The sequence below is a fragment of the Schistocerca serialis genome, chromosome 4 (genome assembly GCF_023864345.2).
Source record: "Schistocerca serialis cubense isolate TAMUIC-IGC-003099 chromosome 4, iqSchSeri2.2, whole genome shotgun sequence".
Lineage (NCBI taxonomy): Eukaryota > Metazoa > Arthropoda > Insecta > Orthoptera > Acrididae > Schistocerca > Schistocerca serialis.
This window is the reverse complement of record NC_064641.1, coordinates 492801679-492821543: the sequence shown is the minus strand read 5'-3', so window position 1 is coordinate 492821543 and position 19865 is coordinate 492801679. Positions and strand designations below refer to the sequence as shown.

The following is a 19865-nucleotide window of genomic DNA, read 5'->3' as shown; positions in this document are numbered from 1 at the left end:
ACGGAACCCAGTGGCTATTGAGAAGAGAGAATAAAAGTAAAGTTGTTTTATCAGAACGGCAGCAACAACAGCGCTGCATTGCTGGAATATCGCCGATAAGAACAGCTGCAAAGAGGCTTCACATGAATGAATGGGACAAAGAAGATGATTAAGGAAATTGAAGAAACAGATGAATGAGGCAGTGGAGCAGGTAGAGGAAGGCGGCCCAATCCCGTGGACTTGTTACTTAAACTCCTATAACTACAGCCGACTGGGCATCACATGCCTCAAAGTCTCTAGCCGGTGCTCCAGCTGTCTCACGGGAATTGTCTCTCACAGTCTCACGAACACACATAAAATACTGTTTGAGGAAACAAATATTTTGCCCCATGCCTCCACGTACTGGGATCCTGTTATTAAGGAGGCTGTTGAAATAAGAATGAGCGAGAAGAACTTTAACCGTGATAGCGGATACTATGTGAGCGTTGCATGGAAACGAGCGCTCGATGCAGAGAAGCAGCAGAGAGATTCCTTGCAGGGTTTACGTTCTCACGGAAGCTAGGGCGCTACCAGCGCAGCCATTGACGCCGTCTCTATGGCACTACGTAATCGCTGACCAATCACAAGCCGACCAATCAGAAGCCGTCCACGGGCTAAATAAGGCCACCACAGTAGCAGTGAAGACAGTCAGTTGCTCCTGACGATGACGCTGGAGGCTATCGTCGAAAGCTTGAGATTTTGTTTCGAATTGACGGCGCAAGAAAACAGAGAATGTTTTACGTATGAGTGGTAACGTGCTTGCCTCCCATGCAGCGGGCCCGGGTTCAGTTCCCGGCCGGGTTGGAGATTTTCTCCCCTCGTGGACTGGGTGTTGTGTTGTCCTCATCATCGTTTCATCGTCATCGTCGGCACGCAAGTCGCCCAATGTGGCGTCGACTGAAATAAGACTTGCACTTGGCGGCAGAACCCGAATGGGGCCTCCCGGCCAACAATGCCATACGATCATTTCATTCTTTTTTTACTAACAGAGAAGCAGCACTATGTGAAATAAACACAAATATCAGTGTGGGACTTAGGACGAACTTATCCGTTAGGATACTGCGGCGAAATGTGGCGTTAAATGTGCTATGGCAGCAGACGAGCGACGCGAGTGTCTTTGCTGACAGGTCTCTCCTGGGCTCGTAACCATATCAGCTGGACTCTTAGACTATTGAGAAACCGTGGCCTGGGCAGATGAGTCCCGATTTCAGATGGTAAAAGCTCATCGTAAGCTTCGAGTGTGGCGCTGACCCTACGAGTCCATGGATCCAAGTTGTCAACAAGGTACTGTGCAAGCTGTTGGTGGCTGTGTGTACATCAAATGGATTGGGTCATCTAGTCCAGCTGAATCGATCATTGACTGTAAATGCTTATATTCGGCTACTTGGACACCATTTGCAGCCATTCATGGTATTCATGGTCCCAAACAAGCTTGGAATTTTTATCGATGACAATGCACCGTGTCTCCAGATCACAACTGTTCGCCATTAGTTAGAACATTCTGGACAATTCGATCCCCCATAATGAATCTCATCGAAGATTTATGGGACATAAGCGAGAGATAAGTTCGTGAACAGAGTCCTGCACCGGCAACAGTTTCCAATATTTCTACAGAGAGTTCCAACGACTTGCTGAACTCACGCAACGTCAAGTTGCTTCACTATTCTGGGCAAAAGGAGGCCCGATACGATATTAGGAGGTATCCGATGACTTTTGTCACCTCAGTGTATTCCACTTCTTTTGACAGTATTCAGTGATTGGACCAACTGTAATAGCAGCCTTTAACGTTGTACAGTAAAGCGTTACTGGGACTATTAGCTAATATTTCTTCGCAGTATTAATCACTGTTGCTGCTACTTCTGTGTATCTTGGCAATATGGACTCATTGGGCCACAGTATGCTACTTCTGCGTATCCTGGCCATATCGACGTATTGGGCCTCAGGATCTGAGTGATACAGTATTCGCAAAAGTTAATGTATAGAGCTCGTTGAAGACTCCTCAAGCAGTGGAGTGTAAAGTCTCAGACAAGTTTAGAGTGCAGACTTTACAAGCGTGCGGACGTGGATTCAGTGATCCGCAGAGAGTCGTGCTGAGCGACAGCACGACTCAGCATTCTGTAATCGCACGATAGAAGGTGAAGTCAGTCACCTGTAGTGCATGACTGACTCATTGCTACGCTGCATACGTATTGGTGAATTTTTAGTCGCTCAGTGATTCTTCCGGCAATGAGACTCCTTTCAGTAAGACGTGGTTTCCTATAGGTCCAGCTAATACCAAGAAGTGATCGCTTTCTTTGCACTGTGAAAAACATTTGGTCAAGCTTTATGTTTCGGGCACCCTTTTGCCACTACTGACAGTACAGTGGCGTGCACTGCGTAAAAGATTCTGTATCGTTTCTGAAGAGTCTGTTCTCAGATATAATAGGTAACTTTCCCCATGATATCTATGATAAAGAGGTTATGGTACACTACTTAACTGTAGAAAAGGAGCAGAAACGTTGTTGGATCGGAATAACCACAGTCAAAGATGAACGACATGAAACATATTACATACATAATAGAGTATGTTTATAACGAAAAATGGTGCAGATTTCACTACATGGGCCAGCAGGGTAGCAGATAAAAATAACGTTCATGTTTGACACAACTTAGATTCCCAACATAAAGATCGATATCGGACTCCCCTTGGGAACTAATGGTCATGTGGCATCTATTATTCATGTTGGCTGCCAAATTGTTGAGGAGTTCTTCAGGAATATCGGTTTTCGGTTTTTGTACGGTTCGGGGACGTTGAGAAAGACGTCTGCCAAGAACATCCCAGCCATGCTCAGTAGCGGTGGTAGTGAACCTGGTCACTGCCGCCCACTAGTGGACGCTCCAGCTTTCATGGTGAGGGGTAGGCGTAAGGAATTTTAAAAACATTTTTGGTAGGTTTTCATAAAAGTTTGCCGTAAAGTGTTCATTAAGTAATTCTTATTATTTGCTTTACCTTGCTGTAGCTCTGCTTTAAAAAAGTTTGTAAGATTATTACACTATCCAGTGAATCACGATTACTGAGGAGCCAGTGGGCTGTTAGAAAAGAGACACAAAAGCGGGCGGTAGGTAAAGAAGGTTGACTACGCCTGCACTGTAGGTTTAGGTTACACAGACCATTCCTTACGTTCAGTATCTTCACTTCGCAGTGTGTCCGACAACTCAGCGTCCTGTGTGGGCGGGTGTTGCCGTACGTAAACAGAAAGTCGGGATCCCCGCACCCGTAAACAGACAGACATGACCCAGAAAAATCTCTCGGGAATACCGCTGTGCTGTAGCAGATATGCAGCGGTGTTCGGCCACTGCGCGTAACGCCTGCTCACACAATAACGCCTTCGCCATCCAGATGACGTCCGTGAACATTATGTGGTGTGTAATGTGTTCCCTTCCCTCTCCACACTAACCGGTGGCTTGAATCACTTGCCACAGTGAAGCAGGATTCGTCGGAGCACTTCGCTCTGGAGCATTGTTGCTGACCACAACCAACATGCTCGCTACACCAGTATACTCATCCTCAGCGATGGAGTGGCTGAAAGTGGGATGCATCAAACAGGCTTCGGAGCATACAAACAAGCCAGATTAAATCGCCGTGAAATGGTTCTGATAGATACTTGTGTACCGGTCTTGTGTACAAGGTCTGCAGTGATCTGCCGAGGAGTGATATGTCTGTTCCTTTCGCCTCCACGGCTGTAAAGTATCGATTCTCTTGCCGTGTGGTGGTCCGTATATGACCACTGGCATGCTTTCGCATAACATTTCCAGTTATAGTGGCCTTTTTAAACGCGAAATGACAGTTTTGGACACACTCGTCACTGTGGCCACAGTAGTGGCACTTTGACCGGCTTCGAACCGTCCAACTGCTCGTTCACAATCTTAAGCACTCAAACGATGTCTTGCAGACATGTTGCTGTACCACACGGAATGTCGCACTAATCGATTCCATAACAACCTTCATCAAAGACCGTGTGCCTGAACTGTTAGATACATAAAGAGCGTTCCTGCACATGCTTAACTTAGCAAGTGTGAGTTGTTACTCAGAAATTGTTAAGCAGTGTAGTAATGAACATGGAGAACAAACTGTTTCTCAAAGATTGGTTAGATAGTCGACGATCTACGGCTGTTAGCCTGGTAGCCTCGTGTGCATGTTCCCTCCGAGGTTAAGTCGGTCTGAAACAGTTCTTGCGTTAGTGTATTGTTTTCTGGTTATAACCATACTTTCTGATGCTGATACTCATATTGTCATAGAATGATTTAATGGGGCTAACGAAACTTCCAAAATCATCTCTCGTCATAGCAGAAGATAAGTATGGTATTGAAAAAATGAATGTCGCTCTTTTCTTTTGGTTTTTAAGTTCTCATCTACGTTTCTTTACATTGATGGGTGCAGTTGGTAATATCTGTAAATGGTTCAAAGGGCTGCTTTATTGACGAAACAAAACTACAAGGAAGTTGTTCAGAATGTTCGGGCTTTCGTACCTGTCAACAAAAACATCGAAGGGATACGTTATTCTAATGGGAAAAGGGCACACCGGAATACAGGGAAACAAAATGACAGAAGAAGTAGCTAAGGAGGCTGACGAGGAAATACAGTGACATAGTGTGACATCCCTTGAATGCTGTCACCTAGTAGTGATGTACAGTGCCATGCGTCAGAGGGAGACGAGAAGGTGAAGTTTTATTAGGAACTATGGACGTTGAAGTCATGACCAATCCGAAGAATCGTTCATTTCGTCCGGACAAAGTCCGTAAAAGCAACTTCAGACAGAGTCCTGCCGTATGGTGCACAAATTCCACTTACAGTGAGAAGATATACCAGTGTATAGTCCTTCCAGTATATATCTGAAACATTTTCACTGGATGTTTTTTGATATCGTAACAACAGGACAGTAGCCAGTTTGCTGGCTGATCTGTCCTATATACCGTCTAAGCACACGATCATTTATAATAAAGAGAATACTGTGGTGGGTGTTTTAGGAGCATCTGAACTTGCTGGGTGATGTTTTCAAGGTCTTCAAACAAATCTTGTTTCCACGTAGGTTGTTTTCTACCTTGAAATAAACTGTTTTTTTTATTACTAGTAATTGTATAATTTCTCCCCCCTGGGCTTTATGAAGCTACATCATAACAAAACTTGTTGTGGTTACAGTGCCAAAAACGAACACATGATGGGTCCCTAATAAGAGTTCAGCACAACAGTAGTAAGTATAGACATCACTATGACATATATAAAGTTCATATGTCAAATAAAAAAAGTGCATCCCTTACAAGGACAACTATACAACTTAAAACACACAACACGTCGCAACGTCATAAAAATCAAATAGGATACAAGCCAACGAACTTCGGAGAAGAACCATATATTTAAATGTGCGCGTTTATAGATAAGCAGTTACATTAACTCATTTTATTGTGTTATGTGTATTGGTACGGTAACGAAACCCTATAACTGCTGTATTTTTTTCATTTTACATATGGGCTTCACATCAATGATATTTGTGCCGCTTCCTACCATGGTTGTGCGTAATTATTATTAGGGAGGGCATCCCGTGTTGCTTTTTCACACACTGCTATGTGAATCATAATATGCTCTAAGCATAACAAGTCTTGCTGTCATGTAGTTTGATAACGCCCAGAAGGGCGTAGTTAGTTAATTGTTAATAATGAAATAAAATGTTTAGGAACAGCCTACACAGAAAAATGACTTTCTGAACGAAATCTACTGCGACTTTGAACCTCTATACAAAAGTGACTATTCAATTTTTCAAGGTGACTAACCCTTGTTCCTCTTGTTCCTGATTACACAACTACATTTATCTGATCAATTGTCTTAATATTTGTGTATTTTTACAGTACTCTTTCAAACAAAGCATTATACATCCAAGATGTACCGTTGTTTCGCTTAATGTGTTTGTGTATAGATGTGTGTCTCTGTCTGTAACTGCCCATTTTACCAAGGTTAATTATTATTGTTCGTATTTTAAATACGTTGACCTTATTCGTCTAATTACACTGGTGTGCAAAACTTGAGGGCGACAGGAACTTCCGCATGATGTGTCGCTGCTAAGTAACATAGCTCGATCAAACTAGGACTATACATAAAAATAACTGGTACAGTATAGTACAGAAGGAATATGCAATGAGACGAACTGAATTGACATTTTTATTCAAAGATACACTACTGGCCATTAAAATTGGGACACCACGAAGATGACGTGCTACAGACGCGAAATTTAAGCCCTCAGGGAGAAGATGCTGTGATATGCAAATTATTAGCTTTTCACAGCATTCACAAAAGGTTGGCGCCGGTGGTGACATCTACAACATGCTGACATGAGGAAAGTTTCCAACCGATTTCTCATACACAAACAGCAGTTGACCGGCGTTGCCTGGTGAAACGTTGTTGTGATGCCTCGTGTAAGGAGGAGAAATGCGTACCATCACGTTTCCGACTTTGATAAAGGTCGGATTGTAGCCCATAGCGATTGCGGTTTATTGTATCGCGACATTGCTGCTCGCGTTGGTCGAGATCCAATGACTGATAACAGAATATGGAATCGGTGGGTTCAGGAGGGTAATACGGAACGCTGTGCTGGATCCCAATGGCCTCGTATCAGTAGCAGTCGAGATGACAGGCATGGCTGTAACGGATCGTGCAGCCACGTCTCGATCCCTGAGTCAACAGGGACGTTTGCAAGACAACAACCATCTGCACGAACAGTTCGACGACGCTTGCAGCATGGACTATCAGCTCGTAGACCATGGCTGCGGTTACCCTTGACGCTGCATCACAGACAGGAGCGCCTGCGATGGTGCACTCAACGACGAACCTGGGTGCACGAATGGCAAAACGTCATTTTTTCGGATGAATCCAGGTTCTGTTTACAGCGTCATGATGGTCGCATCCGTGTTTGGCGACATCGCGGTGAACGCTCATTCGGCATGATGGTATAGGCTGCCATTGGTTACACGTCTCGGTGACCTCTTGTTCGCATTGACGGCACCTTGAACAGTGGACGCTACATTTCAGATGTGTTACGACCCGTGGCTCTACCCTTCATTAGATCCCTGCAAACCTTACATTTCAGCAGGATAATACACGACCGCATGTTGCAGGTCCTGTACGGGCCTTTCTGGATACAGAAAATGTTCGACTGCTGCCTTGGCCAGCACATTCTCCAGATCTCTCACCAACTGAAAACGTCTGGTCAATGGTGGCCGAGCAACTGGCTCGTCACAATACGCAAGTCAATACTCTTGATGAACTGAGGTATCATGTTGAATCTGCATGGGCAGCTGTACCTGTACACGCCATCCAAGCTCTGTTTGACCCAATGCCCAGGCGTATCAAGGCCGTTATTACGGCCAGAGATGGTTGTTCTGGGTACTGATTTCTCAGGATCTATGCTTACAAATTGCGTGAAAATGTAATCACATGTCAGTTCTAGTATGATATATATTTGTCTAATGAATACCCGTTTATCATCTGCATTTCTTCTTGGTGCAACAATTTTAATGGTCAGTAGTGTAATAGTGACATCGAAGTCACCGCGATTTATGGTGGTCCCCTGGACATTACAATAGGCGGTACGTGGTTCTTAATGCGGCGTGTGACCACCTGGGACGGCAGTGCATGCCCTGCGTCGTTCTTTCATTCTGATCATGTTGGTAAAGACTTCTTGTGGTAGGGCTCTCCGTTCCTGCACCAGCGCGGCTAATAACTGCTGGCCATACTGAAATACGTCTCCCCGACGCATCCTACAAGTGCTCGATGGGATTTAAGTTGGGGAAAAGAGCAGGCCAGTCCATTCACCGAATATCCTGTTGTTCTAAAAGCTTCTCCACCTACAGATTTCGATGTTATCGCTGACTGACATCCATAAAAATGAAGTCAAGACCGAATGACTGAACTAACGCTCAAGGGGAAGGAGTACAGTGTGACAATAACGTTGACTGGTGAGTGTAGCCATGTTCAAAAATGTGGAGATCAATAAGTCCATAAGTCCTTTCCCCATAACCCCTGTACTATCAAAACGATCATGTTCGATAATGCCCCTGGGTACATTATGTACCTCACATGACGAGAAGTGGGAACACTTAATGCACCCACGAATATTGTCGAACTTGATGGTTCTGGAGGTCCATGTCTTATGGAGTGGGAAGGCATAGTGTTGCGCAGGCGTATTGACGTCCAAGACTTTGAATACGGTACACTCATCAGTCAGTGTTACTGTGACACTGTTCTCCTTCCCCATATGCGTCTTTTCAGGGATGCATTCGGGTCTAACTTCATTTGTATGGATAATAATGTGTGACTGCATCAAAAGAGGCAGATGGAGAAGCTCTTTGAATGAGGTGATACCTGGCGATTGGACTGGCCTGCCCGTTCGCGTGACTTAAATCCCTTAGAGGAGGTGTGGGGTGCGTTGATGAGAGGTCTAGTAGCCCGTCCACATGCATCTACGACCGTTCCGCAGATGTCAACGCCACCCTACCACAAGATCTCTTTACAACCCGAATGGCTAGAATGAAAACACGTTGCAGAGCATGCATTTCCGTCCATGTTGGTCATATACCCGATTGAGAACCATGTCCTCTGTTTTCTAATCCCAACGGAACCATCGAACAATCGTTCGTCTCATTTCGTATTTCTCCCTGTTACCTTCTGTGCTATGCTGAAGCAATTCTTTCTTTTTACGGTCCTAGTTCCATCGAGCTGTGTAGCACATCAAGCGAAATTGACTTCCTTCTTACTTTTTGCACACCGGTGTATTTCTTAGTGATGGGCTGGTGTTCTGAGGCAGTACGTGTGTTGCAGGTGCCGCCCGTGTACGCCGTGGACACGACGGACCCGGGCCGCTGGGAGGAGCTGGTGGCGGCGCCGGCCATCGCCATTGTGAATTCCCACCTGCGCGGGTTGCCGCCCCCGCAGGACCCGCTACCCGTGGAGCCACCGCTCGCGCACCAGGAGGGCACTTTCCACTGCCCAGACTGCGACCGCGTCTTCGTGGGCACCTTCCAGTGGCAAATCCACCTGCGCTCCAAGAAGCACGCGCGCCGTGCCAAGAAGAAACCCACGCCGCTGCCGACCACAGCGCAAAAAGAGGGCACTATAGAGGAGGGATTGTCAAGCCAGGACACCTCAGAACCTGTGCCGAAAGAGGACCCTCCACAAGAGACGACGCCGAAAAAGGACCCTCCGGAAGAGACGATGCTGAAAGCGGGCCCTCCAGAAGAGATGGTTTCGAAAGAGGACCGCCCGGATGAGAGTCTGCGAGGACAGGACCCTCCAGAGGAAATAAAGCTGAAAGAGGATCCTCCAGAGGAAGGGGTACCGAAAGAGAACCTGCAGATGCAAAAGTTCACGATGGAGGAGCCGCAGGAGGAAATGCTGCGTATTGAGGATGCTCCAGTCAGCGGCTCAGGTAGCGGACAACAGCATCGAGGAGACGAAAATGAACCTGTTACTTCGGCAGGCGACCGTAAAAGTGGTGCCAACCTAGAAACAAAGCACCAGGTACAATGTGCCGAAGAGGGCAGTCCACCTTCTGACACCATTAATGGTACAACTAGCCCGAAGCAAAAGTAAATGTGGACCAACAAGAGCAGCAAACAATGCTGACATGTGCTGACACCTTTTAAACAGCACATTCCTTAGCCATATAAACCTTAGTTAACATTAAATGCGCACATTTTAAGTTAGGATTTTCAGTGTCTGTTATTGACATCGAATGAAACAACGAGTTTTCTGTTACCAGTCACTGTTTATTTATACCCACGACACGTTTCAAAGGTTTAAACCTTCCTCATCAGGTGGATTTGCATTTGTCAGTATGACATGTGTCATGATACAACACACGCATATGTCATGCCAACAAATGTAAATCCATCTGATGATGGAGGTTTAAACTTTTGTAACAGATAAATAGTGACCGGTAACAGTAAACTTGTTGTTTCATTCGAAACCTTAGTTAATCTTTAAGATCAGTCATAGCCTTCGTCTCAGCACCATAATGTTTTTACATTAGTGATATTGCAGAATAACGAATAAAATTTTCGTTGCATTTTCTCCATAAACAGGTCCCCAACCGGTTTACATTTCCAGGTTTCCTTCATTTTCCGTTCTTTTCCATCTCTAATGAGGGAAGTATACATCCAATGCATTACCAGTTTTGCTCATCTGTTACACGATTGTGGTGCATACGTAGGTATAGCACATGCTACTCTAGTACGACGCACTTCTCAAGCGTTTCCGAGAAATCGAGATTCAAAGTTTTACGAGCCTTTTGAACGAGAGCGACAATCGTCTAGAGCGTCGTTAGCGGAACCTGTTAAGGCGGCAAACTAGAATTGTACCTGAACTGCATTCGAATCTCGCTGTTTTTCCCCCTGATTATCGACCCAGCAGTTTTGTCGTCACAGCGATTAATATTTCTGCGGAAAGCAACAATAATAATAATAACCACGATCATAGTGGTACATTCATGGTGAAATACAATAATGAATCGTGATGAAATGAACATTTATTTATCGATTCATTCATCCACTTACTGAAAATTTATCACACTGAAGTCACTACATTTACGATTATTCTTAGTTACTGATTGGCCGACAGAACTTGGTGTGCCATCTGTCACAAAAGCATGAAATGCATAGTACAGGTTTGCACACTTGGTGCAGTTGTCCACTGCAGAGGACAGCTGTTATGTCATTTATTTGGCCTTTTCAGTCACTCCTGAGACTGCAAATAACGCAGGGCACAGAACCAATAGGGAGTATCCTATGGAGAAGACTGCGTGCACTTGCAACGTCAGAATTTATTAAAAACGCCAAAGAAACGATACTACGGTTGTGCACTTCAGTAGACAACTGCACCACGAGGTTCATGAGTGCCACTTTCTGAAACACAAATTTGGTTTTTAATAATGACAGCGGAAAACACACGTCATTAACTTTTTATAGAATAGCCATCCACAAATAATTTTTGACACAAACCTTGCCTGTTTGGACATAGGTACGAGTGCCGGAGCTCTCAACTGATATTGTGCCAGGAAGTGAAGAAATCTTCGCCTGATGAAATTTCTGCCTGTCCTGCGACAGTACAGAATCAGTCTGCAGTAATTTGAGGAGATTTTTGACTTGCATAGCCAAGTATACGTCCCAAGACAGCCTCAGTGGTACCATAATTATACCTCGCCCAGTTGTACCGCAGTGATTATCATTAATATTATTGTTGTTTCCCGCAGAAATATGATTCGTTGTAACGATACCAGAGTTTAGCGGAAGATTAGCAAAAATGACGCGACTCGAATGCACTGCGGACAAACTTACAGTCTGCCTCCTTCATCGGCTGCGCTAACGCCGCTTCTAGACGGCTGGCGCTTTGGAATGGCGTCCATCACCTCCGTAAAAAACTTTGCACAACAATTTCTCGAAAACAGTTGACAAGCTGACAAGCGCCAAAACTTTTCTATGTAAGCTTGTCTTGTAAACTGTTCATTTCCTGTTACATCTTTACCCATTTCGGTTCATCAGGTGACCCAATTCGCCAAATGTCTCTGGCCCATGAATGGCAGGCAGCCAGCTGAGTTCCTGCGTTGGAAGAAATATTGCATGTTAATTGCAATGTAACAGACGGTGGCATACGCTTCTTCGTCACCAGCCAAAAATTCGATATTCTGTACTAACTTTTAAGCTTCTGGATTAAGCGCCCGTCAAATACAAACACTAAGTTCGGCGGCAGCTTTGGTATTCCTCTCAATGAGACTATATGATGCCTCTGACCATCACTACCCCTTCGAAACAGTTCCATATTTGTCTACAGCAGTACAACAGTACAAGATTTAACACATATTCATTTCAGTATTTCATTCCATTGAGTTACATATCAAGTGCCAAAGCTAGTGCCAAACTATTGTCACGAAGACCTCGAAATGAGTGATGCAACATTATCACCTCTGAGTACGTACGTCATATTTCGCTTTCCTCCAGTTCGTAGTACCATGTCATGTTGAACATGAATACTCAATGCGAAACAAGAAACAACACTTGAGCGTAATGAATATATAAGCTGTTCCTTCTATTAGACGACCAACAATCTCACATACATTTTCATCCCAACTGTGCAACTGTGTAAACTCATTTGTCTGTCTTCCATAACCGTTTCTGTTCGTAACAACGAAGGTTTGCGTAACCTGCCCCAAATCTCTTTCTATGACTCAGTCACCTCTTTTACTTTCCATACAGCTGTACCATATTCATCTATTTTAGGTTTTAAGTTCCTACATCCAGGTCAAACAGAATTTATTCTGTTTTCCTTCGTTGAGACGAATCTCACAAATTGCACCATAAAGTTCATGATGGAGTGAGGCTCCCAGCGTTGAAAACACGCCATTGGGGGAAATACCTGAGAACGATAGCCATATATTTGCACTATTTATTTTTTTAGCAAAAGACTTCAATAACGAAGATAAGACTGTAGTTGTAATCAAAGACTGTATTTTTTAATAAAGATTGAAGCAGCAAATACGTTGTTTTTATTATTAATCTAAACACCAATTTCATGTTTCCTTTGAGTCTTTGCGAACGACTTCTAACCCTGAGAACAAAATACCACTGTGACATCATCCTCATCCTAGCTCTCGTTGCACATTGTGCATTGCTCGCCTGGACACATGCAATAAATTTCCATAGAATTAATTTTGATTGCAGGCCATGTTATGTTGTAGAATGATGTATCAGTGTTTTGGCCACTATTGTAACTGGTCTTCATTAGGGAAAGTATTTAGATTACCACTTGCAGTAGAGATCGAAACGTTGAGTCATTGTTTCGCGACATGACGCCGTCTGTCATCCGAAGAAGTGTACGGAAAATGACTCCGACCACGAAAACCTACGAACTTATGCTCTTAATAAAATCCTGACAGAGATTAAAAAGAAAATGCTACACCATGAAGAAAAAATCAGCATAGGACGCAATTTACACCATACAGGACTGAAAACGAAGCAAAAAAACAATTTATTAATAACATTAATACAGCTACATCACAGCAAAAAAAAAAGTATTTTCGAAATCGCCTCGAACTGCAGTCCTTGATATCTGCAACAGTGGCCGAAACGTAAGACAATTTTATACATTGACTTTGCGGTCAACAGCTCAGAAGAATTGTATTGACAGTTACTAGTCAGTAGCTAAAATGAAGAGTAAAAAATATCTATAGGTGAAAGGAAACATGGACATCGTTGCATACTTCTGTTACAGTGGAGTAGCTAGTTCAGAAATGTATACAAAGCCCAAAATACGCTTCGTGAAGTAAATATAACTAGCGACATGAAGTTGCATGAAATATATACAGTAGGTTTGAGTAGCCGACAGTGAATGACTAAAAGCGCATAATAATCGTAAACACTACTTATAACTATGAAGCAGAGCATCTGTAACCTTAAGAATTGAATTTATATAGGTTATTGTTTACATACAGCTAATCCGCTGTAGCAAAAATAAAGCACCGCCGGTAGGTTGTAGATGGCTTAGTGTTTGCAGCAATAAATGGTTAACTACCTGTTAATGCAAGTGGCTAACCACTTAGAACTGAAAATGCTTCACTACTTGTAATTATAAAGGGGTTCACTAACTATTGCCACCAAGAATAACTCCGGAAGTATGATAGGAGCCGAAACTGTCGAATGGTGTTTATATGTCAATGGCACGTTAGATGGATATGCCGCATTCGGCGAATATTTACTATTTGCACGATATTCGAGAGGGAATATCAGAGCTTGTGCTTCGATAAGTGCCGATGTGATAAGGGATACCACTCAATTCATGACAAGAAGATTGCAGCATAGCACTGATACCAATGGTCATCACTTCGAACACCTTCTGTAAATGGACGTACATGCCACCTTAGTGACCTTCGTTGTCCTTAAAAGACCTTACTGTTCCATATCATTGGATTCGTCTCGATAGCCGCTGTCACAAAATAAGTACGAAACTATAGCATCCCATTTAAAAAAACAAAGTTGACCTTCATATCTCTGAAGCGACCCGACCTAGCAACAAAGCACCAACGTCATATTATGGCCTCCGTTGTCCCATGCAACATTTGTCCCACAACCTTTTCAGCTGCTATCATACTTTGGGAGTCATTCTAGGTGGCAATAGTTAGTGACTCACCCATATATGCCTAACAACCTGTAACTATGGATGATCAACTTACTAATAATCTATGTTACTTGCGGTGTGACATGGAAAATCGGAATTCTTGAAATAGTGAAGTCCATAGGATAAAACTTTATACTGTCTCTTTCAGTTAGTTGGTTGACCATGTATCGTTGCGTAGTACCATTGCATACAAAATATTCAATCGGTTATATTTCTCTCCTACAGATTACTATAATGTTATTTAATTCTTCTGAGGGAGTCTGAATAACTCGCAGGTCCTTGAGAAGAGACCAGAATCAAGCTTCGTAGCTTTCTGTCAGTGTTCAGATCAGGTTTTGCCTAAAAAACAGGAAAACAGTCATACATCGTTATTCTACATGTCGATAAAGGCACGTTCTAGAGATGTCACTGTTGCTCATTATACGTAACTATTCCGTAGAATATTTCTAGTGGCATTAAATTTCATTGAATGTGTTATCTCAATCTTAAATAGGACTGATATTTTTCTTTCTCACTCTATTCACAGAAGATAAGATGGCGTGTATGCAACACGACATTTAGATAATTCAGATCAATAGTCGTCGTAGTACATTAGCGTAACAATCTAAATGTCATAAATACCGACCACAATAGGTTAGCTATTCCTATTTTACATCTTATTCACTTCAAGTAACCGTCTTGAATGATAATATGCCGTCTAACAAATACTGCCGTCTAGTACTTAATTTCATATTCAGTGCTGTTATACGGCTTTACTAAACACGCAACATGACAATAAATACGGTTTGCACACTTTTAATGCCCACAGTAGCGATATCAATGATATCTGATTCGTAAGTGATACAAAATAGCCTCTCATTTTCTTTCGTGCTATAATGATGTTGCACTGTATTTAATGACAATGCCACGCAGTACTACCTCCCGTCGCTGGGCGTCGGCTGTCATCGTATAGTCACCCGCACTGCTGCTCGCTGTGTCGGAAGATCGTCACTGGTCCACTCTGTTAGGAACTCGTTATCTCGACATGCAACAGACAAATAAAAACACAAGCTTTTAATACTACAATTCATAACAGAACATGATACTTACAGCACATAATTTCAGTTTACCTGACGTCGCTCTGGTGGAAAAAAGGCTCTGCTGTTTCAGTTCATAAAATTGAAACACTACATGTCCTTACCCGGAGCCGAGCAACACAAGGTCTTAAGACTACCCTATACTTAACAGCTTAATGCTAATTTAGTTGTGCATATGTAGTCTACTTGCACTCAGCTTCCCGTCATAGTTAAGCAACACTTGTTATTGGAATAACGACGCCATTAAACAATTTTAGGTTTGTATTTTTTTTAATTCTTGAATGTAAAATGATATTTAATCTAAAGAAAGGTTATAGTCATTTTTTAAACTATGTGCTCACTATTTTTTCACTCTGTCCTAATTAATAGTAATTCCAGTTTATTCATAAATATTAATCAACTAAACTCCTTCATCCATAGCCATGTAAGAATTACAAACGAGAGTATGCCTAAAACATGCTAAATCTTTTATTACAATTCACACATTACTGGAGATCTGGGATACTCAATCCCCACACAAGCTTAGTAAACATATACTCTATTTGAAAACTAACACCCACTACTTGTATTTCATCAACATCTATTCGCCTAATAGAGCACATTTCAGTTTCAGTAAGCAAGACCTGTGCTTTATTTCTGTATATAATTATATTGTACAGCGAATCTGAAGTCCAATGAGCACTATACGTGCCAGCCATATATTCACGTTATGTACAGTACATTTGACCTCTAATAAGAACAACATGAGCTCTATACGTGAAGAAACATGTGAAGTCTAATAGGAACCACGTCTGCTCTCTATCATAGTTTTCAGTACATCTCGCTATGGTCGCATGTTCGAATCCTGCCTCGGGCATGGATGTGTGTGATATCCTTACGTTAGTTAGATTTAAGTAGTTCTAAGTTCTAGGGGACTGATGACCTCAGACGTTAAGTCCCATAGTGCTCAGAGCCATTTGAACTATTTGAACCACTCAGTACATCTACAGTAAAATAGAAATGTAAAATGTTCCACCTTCTGGCTCTTGATGGGCCAGTCAAGTCCAAACGACCGCTTGTCATCTTCTGGCAGTAGCATCACTGGATGTAGTACGGATGGGCATGTGGTCAGAACACCACTATCCCAGCTGTTGTCGGTCTTTCGTGTTTCTTGACATTGGAACCACTGCTGATCAGCCACGCAGCTCGTCAATTGGCCTTGTGAGGCTAAGTGCATCCTGTACCAGTCCTCCCACCAAAAATAAAAAAAAAAGTCCATGACAGTAACATAAACCGAGCCCAGATCCTCCAAATAGTAGTCAGCTGCGATGACTACTCAGCTACAGCCGTGGACAAAAAGGAATTGTAGCGAACTGAACAAACAGGCTTTGTTTTTCATGGTGTTTCCATATTCTCCCTGTCAATAAGAATATAGTACATTCTTCATTATTTTATATATAATAGCCGCACGCTCTTAGGCGCCTTGTCATGGTCCACGTGGCTCCCTGTGTCGGGGGCTCAAGTCCTCACTCGGGCATTGGTGTGTGTGTTGTTCTTAGCGTAAGTTAGCTTAAGTTAGATTAAATAGTGTGTAAGCTTAGGGACCAATGATCTCAGCAGTTTGGTCCCATAAGATCTTACTACAAATTTCCAAATTTATATATGATACCATGTTATGAAAGTGTCTTCTTTTAGTTATCATGCATAATATGCAACAGCGTGGTAACATCCATTTACTAATCCTTTTGATCCTTGTAATTTCACTGGCGTCGTAATATCTTGTATGGGTTATAGAAGTTTTACATAGTTTACAGCTGTTTCATAGGTATCCTATTTGCAATCACTATTAGGCATTTTTGTTGACAGAAAGAATCTCAAATGTTTGGTTTACTAACAACACTTATATTTTAGCCGCACGGGATTAGCCGAGCGGTCTCAGGCGCTGCAGTCATGGACTGTGCATCTGGTCCCAGCGGAAGTTCGAGTCCTCCCTCGGGCATGGGTGTGTGTGTTTGGCCTTAGGATAATTTAGATTAAGTAGTGTGTAAGCTTAGGGACTGATGACCTTAGCAGCTAAGTCCTATAAGATTTCACACACATTTGAACATTTGAACTTAAATTCCTGTAACACAGTGTGTTGAGGCTAATATGATTTGCTATTTGTTGTATATGCCTTGGAGTGATAAGCAAGGGCAAACTGCCTTATGATACCTCGGAATGATTGACTGTACCTGTTCCCAACTGAGTATACAGACGAGTATGTACACAAGACGCACATGACCTAACGCACAACATTCTGGTACAATAATAATTATTACTGAGTTCTGAAGTTCGTAGCACCACTTATTTCCTGTACTGTAATAATAATTTAGAGATGGTGATTAGCCCTGCGGTCTTGTTTGCCTCTGTGATTATGACTCAGGTATTAACACATATCTTCTATGCGTATAGCTAGTCACATACGACTTACTTATATCAATATAATCCTAATGCAGCAGCACAGGGCCCTTGAATGGATTAGGACTACCATAACAGTATTGGCCACAATGATGAGAATGACTCTGTGCGACTGTCATTTCTGAGTTTGCACTCATGCAATCCTCAGGGTACTATCAAATAAACAGGAAACCAAACAAGTACTCATTGGTAACCCGTTTTCCAGTCTTTTGTAAGTGCTATATTGTGCTGGAACCTACAGAGACACTAGGGATTCAACTGCGAGGCTTTTTGCAAAGGAATATAACTTTCATCATATATATTTACTGTTTAAATATTAATACTCATCTCCAACCAAGCTTCTGACATTACTTGCACTGATAACTTGTTAATAATAATTTCAATAACTTCCATTCCACACGTAGAAGCTAAATATAAATTTCAGTTAATGTGGATAGTTAGTTATTGGTGAAAACTATAGACCAATCACAGGTGCATCCTGAGGAGGCAGGCGCCAAAGGTTAAGATAGTTCACTACGAGTCTGTGTTCGTTTTCAAAGAGGCAATACATGAATCTATGTGTAAAATTTGATGTCATCTTAAGATGGAATAATTTATTAAATGTATGTCAAATGGTGTTCTTGTGTGAAATTTTGTTAATTTGGTGTGAATTCTAGGATCATGTGGAGCTTTTTATCGTGTCTTGTAGCACCAGGAAAATTTAACATGAGTGTTGATAATAGATGGGCTCTTACAATATTTTTCTTGATTTTTGTTGTTGTTCTGGAAATAGAAATAAAATTAGATGGCATGCCAATATTCTGTAATTTATTTTTTAATAGCACTGAATTCTTTCCCATTTGCCAGTTCATTATGACTGATGTTGCACACACATCAGAGCTTGTGCCCATTGGAGCAGAAACCAATTGGGACAAAGGCTATGAGACATCTTTATAAGACAAGACGTAAGCAGGTTGCCTCCAGTTGTGCTAGGGAAAGTGAGCTCGGACATTATTTACGAAATCCACTGTGTTTGTTGATCCTGGCACATCTTTTTGGTAGGTAGTGTTATATTCAAGAAGCCGCCGTGTAGCATATGAGGGTAAATAATTGCGTTTGCCAAGCGACTGCTAAGAGTACACACATGTAAGGGATTAATTATTGCACTTAACTTTTCCCTAATTATACCCTCAGGAATGTTACAATTGTCATCCCTTGTGTGGGGAAAATGTCGTGAACATTGGTTAATTTCAATAGGATGCAATTACTCTCACCTATATGTTACGCAGGGTATCCCTGTGCTTGTCTGTGTGGCGAAAGAAACTGACTACATTTTGAACAAGTGATTTTACAACCCTCTTTAAACTCTTACAAACCCTATGAATGACAAATCCTACATGTATAACTTTATCCTGATACAACATTTCACATTTCTTTTTTATCCACTGAGCCTTCTTTTTTATCCACTGAGCCCCCTTGAGCTAACATCTAATCATATTTTCATCATAAATGTTTCATGCATTGAGAAACACAATGGCCTAAAGCTCACCATTGTCAGTTTTGAGATTGTAGTAGCATGTATACATGCTCCTGTCATCTATTGATTTTTCGTGAACCAGCTTTGTCAGTACTGTACATTCACAAAAAGCTGTCTCACTGATTTCTCTAATACTCAGTTCCATGTGGGCCCAAAGCACAAACTTTCATTGTTATAGAAGCACTCACTGGCTACACTGAAACCCATTTCTTCATAAACGGTGTAAGCTCTTAAAGAAATGACCCACCATAACCTCATGTACCATGGTTTCAGCACTCTAGTCTATAAAATGGACATTGAGAATTTCGGGACCTTTAAGAGTGTTACTAACCTCATTATCAAGACAAAAATTGATGCACATGGTAACAATGTACGATTCAGAAATTTTACTGTGATTAAGTTTCCAACAGTTTATCAGAAAATGTTGTTTAAGGTAACATATTCTTCGTTGGAGTCTTCAGAGGGCATCATTTTCTGCGAGTGACATTCAGGGAGACCACAATTTATCATTTTCCCACAATCTGTAGAGACCTTGCAAAATCTAGAGCGGAAATATGGAGTGGACAGCAAATATGAACATTGGAACACAAAGACTTGACAAAACTACTAGATTTTGTACCTGATG

General features: G+C 42.2%; 1 protein-coding gene across 1 annotated transcript in view; it reads left to right on the top strand.

The window, feature by feature from the left end:
- LOC126474570 (tRNA dimethylallyltransferase-like) overlaps nt 1-12574 on the top strand; it is a 493205-nt gene extending 480631 nt beyond the window's left edge. The window contains exon 5 of the mRNA XM_050102047.1: nt 8867-12574. Coding sequence (XP_049958004.1) covers nt 8867-9637 — 771 coding nt within the window. The 3' untranslated portion in view covers nt 9638-12574. The remainder of the gene's footprint in view (nt 1-8866) is intronic.
- Nucleotides 12575-19865: the final 7291 nt, after the last annotated feature.